This window comes from Crocuta crocuta, unplaced genomic scaffold (assembly GCF_008692635.1).
Source record: "Crocuta crocuta isolate KB4526 unplaced genomic scaffold, BGI_CrCroc_1.0 scaffold334, whole genome shotgun sequence".
NCBI classification, from domain to species: domain Eukaryota; kingdom Metazoa; phylum Chordata; class Mammalia; order Carnivora; family Hyaenidae; genus Crocuta; species Crocuta crocuta.
The window spans coordinates 5,433,754-5,439,741 of record NW_027533260.1 but is presented as its reverse complement, the minus strand read 5'-3'; the positions used below and the strand labels follow the sequence as shown (position 1 = coordinate 5,439,741).

At 58.9% G+C, this 5,988-nt stretch overlaps 1 protein-coding gene across 2 annotated transcripts in view; it reads left to right on the top strand.

Annotated features, from left to right (window-relative positions):
• The first annotated feature begins 1,405 nt into the window (after positions 1–1,405).
• Positions 1,406–5,988, top strand: part of TOMM40 (translocase of outer mitochondrial membrane 40) — a 10,928-nt gene continuing 6,345 nt past the window's right edge. The window contains exons 1-6 of one of the 2 annotated variants that reach the window (XM_077747157.1): positions 1,406–1,491; positions 1,587–1,860; positions 2,611–2,678; positions 3,151–3,243; positions 4,048–4,149; positions 4,230–4,335. In XM_077747157.1, coding sequence (XP_077603283.1) covers positions 1,593–1,860; positions 2,611–2,678; positions 3,151–3,243; positions 4,048–4,149; positions 4,230–4,335 — 637 coding nt within the window. In that variant the 5' untranslated portion in view covers positions 1,406–1,491; positions 1,587–1,592. The remainder of the gene's footprint in view (positions 1,492–1,586; positions 1,861–2,610; positions 2,679–3,150; positions 3,244–4,047; positions 4,150–4,229; positions 4,336–5,988) is intronic. The other variant, XM_077747160.1, reaches the window with a different exon arrangement.

The window sequence follows — 5,988 nt, the reverse complement described above, 5'->3', positions numbered from 1 at the left end:
TGTCAATTTGTGTTTTCTGGGGGATGCGAAGGGGATGGGGGTGGGACATGATGGGAAATGAATAGGGCGCCCAGAGCTTGAAGGAATCAGTAGGCTAGAAGTCAAGATGGGTTACAGGCAAAATAAATAAAAGGGCCAAAGATATATATATATATTTAAAAAAATTAAGTGAGCGGATAATGAGCAGAAATGCGGAATGGTGAGTAATGTAAGGGGTGGGGGGGAGGAGCCCAGGGAACGGTGGTTAATGACAAGGAACGGCATTGGGAACCAATGGGTAATGGACAGGAATAAACGGAACAAAGAAATGGCAGTAATTCAGTTTGAGGGACTCTGGTTTAAAGGATAAATGGCAAGTAAGAATAGGCCAAAGGCAAAATTACGAACAATGCAATAGGAGCTCAGGGATTATGGGTAATAGAACTGAATGAATGAGCCAGAGGCAGAAGAATAATAGAGAAATAGGGCCGGCAGGCATGATGGGTAATGGACCCAAAACATGATGGCTAATTAAAGAAGCGCTAGGATGATGGAAGTGAACAGGCAGAAACGAGCTATAGGTAGTTCAGGAGATGCCACTGAAATGAATGGGACAGAGGCATGCTGGGTAATGGGACGGGAATGAATGGGCCAAAGATAGAAGCCGCAGTGACGCAAGTGGGGGCGGGGAACGGAAGGTACGATGGGTAACAAAAGGGGTGGGTCTACGGCAACAGTCTTTCGCGTTAAATAGGTAAGGGGCATTGTGGGTAAGAAAAAGCAGGACAGGGTTCACATAAACCGGTTAGGATTCTCCCGAGGCACTGTGGGAAGGGTCAGCACTTCCGGTTTTTGGTCGCCGATTCTGGACTAGGGGGCTGCCCATGGGCCGCGGTGCCTGGTGGGACGAGAGGCCTGACCTTGCTGCCTAGCAGCCTCTGCCGCGCAACCCACCTTTATCTGCGTCCCTTGACCCCGGCACGTTAGCCAATGAACGTACCAGACCGATGACGCCACCAGGGTCGGCCTCCTGTACCCGCGGAGCCAATCAGAATGCTACAAGGGCCAAAGCCGACCAGTTACAATGGCAACTTCGCCGCGGGGCGGAGTCGAAAGAGGGACGCCCCCTGGAGAGGGGCGGAGGCGACGACTCAGTGGGCGTTTCAAAGTGCGCCGCTCAGACCAATGACGGACGAACACCGGAACCCGCGGCGTTGCGAGCCAATAGATGTGGGGACCGCGAACCAATAGGAAAGGCGGGGAGGTGTGCCTTGCCCTGCCTGTGAGTGGAAACCAATAGAAAAGGGCGTCTCAAAGAGGTGGGTGGGACTCCCAACCATGACTCCAATTGCAGGGCCAGGCCTTGAAGCTAGTAGGCGGATCCCAGGGCATGCTGAACCAATGGGCTAGGCAGGGCGGGGCGACAGTGGTGGCGGCGGCGGCAGCGGGTTCGGTTGCGCGTGGCGCACGGGGTGGGAGCGGAGCCCAGGTCGGGTGCAGGCGCTGCCGCCAGTGAGAACCGGGGCCTGGGGCAGAGAGGGTTTGGCTGGGACTGGACCCGGAGTGTGCGGGCCCTGACCTTCGCCCTCTGACCTCTCCCCTTGCAGGCGACCATGGGGAACGTCTTGGCCGCTAGCTCGCCTCCCGCAGGGCCGCCGCCGCCTCCTGCGCCCGCCCTCGTGGGACTGCCGCCGCCTCCGCCCTCTCCTCCGGGCTTCACGCTGCCGCCACTCGGGGGCGGTCTGGGCGCTGGTGCGGGTCGAGGTTCGGAAAGGACCCCCGGTGCCGCGGCCGGCAGCGCCGCAGGGACTGCGGACGATGGGGCCTGCGGCTGCCTGCCCAACCCGGGCACGTTCGAGGAGTGCCACCGGAAGTGCAAGGGTGAGGGGCGAGAGACCCGGCGGGGGTGTGAAGGCCCGGATCTCGTGGGGGAAGGGAGAGCACTCTGAGGACCTTGGGAATTGGCATGGACCATTGGAAACATTGAACAGAGCGTTAGGAGTTGACGTTAGGATCGAATGGTGGAACGTTGGACCTGGAGCATAGAACGATGGGATCAAATGGAACCTCAGGATGGAATGCCAGAGCAATAGAGTAAAGCCTTAGGGACCTCAGGAGCCCCAGGGATCAGCCAAGCCGGCCTTCTTGTGTGATCGGGAAGGAAACTGAGGCCCAAGGTCACTGTGTCAGCAAGGGTCCCGTGGGGGTGGAATTCAAGGCTTCTGGATCTTGGCTTGGAAGAAGTCTGACAGCAAAGGCAGTGAAGGTTCATTGAGCGTCGTTTTGGCATTCGGTGTATGTCGGTTCGTTAAATTCTTGCAGTGTCTCCGCGTGGTGAGCTTACAAACGACACAGGGGACAAGTTTGACAGAGAGAGTTAAAGTGACTTGCCTTGAGTCAAAGGTGGCATTGGGACTTGGATGCGGGCAGAGGCTCTGGTCCTGGCCCCATCCACTAAGTTAGACGTCTCTGTCCTGGTTGGGGTACTCAGTGCTACGCTCCGCTTGTGGGTCGCTGGAGAAGGGAGAGCGGGGATGGCAAGGCAGGAAGGGATGAGATGTGGAGTTTGCGTGCAGGGATGTGGCGGGGCGGTGATGGAGAGTGGAGGGTGACAGCATCTCTCCTCTTCAGAGCTGTTCCCCATTCAGATGGAAGGTGTCAAGCTCACAGTCAACAAAGGGTTGAGTAACCATTTCCAGGTGAGCTTTCACGGCGCCCTTAACCTTCCAGAGGTCATCCTAGCCATCCCTCTGCGCCGGCACCTGCACCCCCCGTACCCCCCCTCAAGGGCTAGGCTCCTTGGCACCCGAAAAGACTCAGACACGGTGCCAGGCTGACTGCTTGCTGGGTCCAGTGGAAGTGTTTAGGGACCCAGAATCCAGAGATCCCCCTCCCCCCCTTAACATCCAGGCAGGAGTGAAGTACCGGGTACGTAGCCACCTCTCCAACTTACCTTTTCCTTGACTATCTGCTCTAGTCGGGCTGAACCTCCCAGTCTTCATCCCCAACCCAACCCTGAGCCACCTGTCTTTTCCTCGCTGGTGGGGAAGCCCGACTGGCAAAAACATCCCCATCCTGGCCTGGAAGGGAGTTTTGCCGGGGGTAGGGTCAGCTGGGTGTATCGGGGGTTGGCCCACAGGCTCAGCCCCTCGGGCCTCCGTCTTCTCCCAGGTGAACCACACAGTAGCCCTCAGCACAATCGGGGAGTCCAACTACCACTTCGGGGTCACGTACGTCGGAACCAAGCAGCTGAGTCCCACAGAGGTGAGCTTCCTTTTATCTCTAGCTCATTGTATCTTTCTTCTAACCAATATGTAGCCAAACGCCAGGCCAAGAGGATGTTGGGAGGTGAGGGTTGTCTTCCCAAGGTGCTTTGGAATATGATCGCTCCTTTGTCCTGGAGCCCTGTCATCTGCCCAGCCCTGTGCCGGGTCAGGGCCGTGGTCACTGGACAGCGATGACCCAGAGCCGCCAGGGCTGAACCGTGTAGATCATGCAGGGCTTTGAATGCCTACCAAGGCATTCGGACTTTCTCTAGGGGGCAGTGGAGAGCCACGGACAGATCTGAACAGGGGAAAGAAAGATGGTCAAATCTGTGCTTTTAGAAGTACCCTTGAGGCTGCCGTGCAGAAGCTAAGTTAAGAGAATGGGGGCAAAACGGGGGGCCTGGAAGGAGGCTGGGCCAGACACAGCTGAGGCTGGGGGATTGAATTAGGTCTCTGCTTATATCGACTTATAAACTCATTTATTTGCCAAACCATCATTGTACCCCATTCTGTGCCCAACTCTGCGCTGGGCAGTTTTGGAGACAGTGCAGTGACTGAAACAGCCATCGGGTTCACAGTGTAGTTGACAAAGGGAACAGACTTGTACCCAGACAGCCCAGGGTAGGCAGGACTGAAATGAGGGAGGGGAGCCTAACTCAGCCTAGGTGGTCAGGGAGGGCTTCCTGGAGGAGGGGACCGCAATCCGGGTTTTTGTGACACTGGGCTTCTCACCGAGGCTCATCACTCGTGTGTTTCTACGATGTTAGACCTCCGACCTCTTACCTTGCCGTCTGTGCCATAGGCATTCCCCGTGCTGGTGGGTGACATGGACAATAGTGGCAGCCTCAATGCTCAGGTCATTCACCAGCTGGGCCCTGGCCTACGCTCCAAGATGGCCATCCAGGTAAGCGAGAGCACGGTCGGCTGCTCCCCCGGCCACCCCGAGCACCGGGCTGCCCGCTCCACTGTCCCTTCCCCCTGCAGACCCAGCAGTCCAAGTTCGTGAACTGGCAGGTGGATGGGGAGTATCGGGGCTCTGACTTCACGGCTGCTGTTACTCTGGGGAACCCAGACGTCCTGGTGGGTTCAGGTAAGAGGCACAGGTGGCCCGGCAAATGCAGTGCCTTCTCCGGGCCTCCTTTCCCAGCGTCTAGAAACGGCCAGGGGCAGGTGTGAGCTTGAAACCTCCCGCAATCTAGCATTTGGGCGCAAGCAAGTAGGTTTGAACCTCACCTCTGCCACTGGCTTCACCGCAGTCGGAGGCGAGCCCCATCACCCCTCTGGGCTTCGGTTTCCTTGTCCGTAGAATCGGGCTGCCCCACAGGGTTGTTAAGTTCATCCGTGTGAAAAAACCCTCCCAAGGGGTCGGGGAGACCCAGCGGGTCCCAGGGAGACGTGAGCCGCTCTTACTACTTACGGGCTCGGGTTGCTGGGTGCGTGGATGGCAGGGAGGGTGGGCCCCTGTGCAGTTGTGGGGGGGCCGGTAGTCTTGAGACAGAAGCCGAGCAGGAAAGTTCCCGTTTGGGTTGGTGTGGGCAGGGACCTTCCCTGCTTATGTCTGTGTGGTCCCACCTCTCCTTGGTTCCCCTTTTCTCTGGCTCCGCGGGTCTGATTTCTCAACATTCCTGGCGGGTGTTGGCTGGGCGTGTTCCATGCACATCCCAGGGGCTGAGGATAAGGGGCAATGGAAGGAGGATTAAGTCTGCCCTCTGGGAGCTTCTATTCCCGAGGAGTAGAGCATCCCACCAAAGAAAAGGTGTCCAAAGGTGTCTGCTGTCAGGCCATAGGGGCTCGGAGTGCTGGGTGGGGCCCGCAAGAGAAAGCCTGCTTGCGGAAGTGATACTTGAACAAGACTAAGGCCTAGAGGGAAGGTACCCAGCAGATAATAGGGGAAAGAGCTCTTCAGCTTGAGGGAGCCGCTAGAGCAAAGGCCCTGGGGCAGGAGGCTTTCCTGGAACGGCAGGAGGGGAGTGGCTGTAATGGTGGGGTAGGAGAGAGAGGTGAGGAGCCAAATCACAGGAGGCTCCGTGGGACTTGAGCCTTCCCTCTGAGTCAGGGGCACCCCCTGGAGCACCCAGAGCGTGAGAGGGGACGGATGGGAGCTGCCGTAGCTTCTAACGGGCCCCGGGCCGCAGACTACAGACTCCGAGGGGCTCCTCTGCGGGGGCAGGGGAGGGGTGAGCGGAGCCCGTGGGGTTGGCCTGTGGGTTGGGGGCCGGAGCCGAATGAGAGGGTGATTCCGAAGGTCTGGGCCACCCCAGCCAGTGCGGGCCCCAGGCGCCTCCTTGGGGAGGCCGCCCCCGCAGGTCCCAAGGGAGGATGTGAGGGGCCTTGGGAGAAGAAACCTCTCGTGTCCCCTGCTGGCCCCCGATGCCGCCGCCCCTTCACGTGCTGCCTGCGGTTGGGCCCACGTGAGCTTCTCTGAGACTTTCTGGAACTGCGGCGTCTTTTCTACTCTGCAGCTCGGGGCTCTTCTCTGTCCAGACAGGGCTGAGAGAGTAGTTTAGGACACACCTGCCCTGAGGTCGCCCCGCACCCCACACCCCCAGCCCCGGGGCCTCCTTGTCCTGCTCCCCTGCCTCCCACACGAGGACGGCAGCCCTTTCGGGGCAGGAACTTGCTCCTCGTGCTCGCCCCCGTGTGCCAGGAACGGAACAGAAGCTCAGAAAGTACTGGACGAAGGAGTAGGTGGTGGTGGTGGCACGTCCCTGGTGTCCCGTCTCGCCCCGGTCACGGTCCGGCC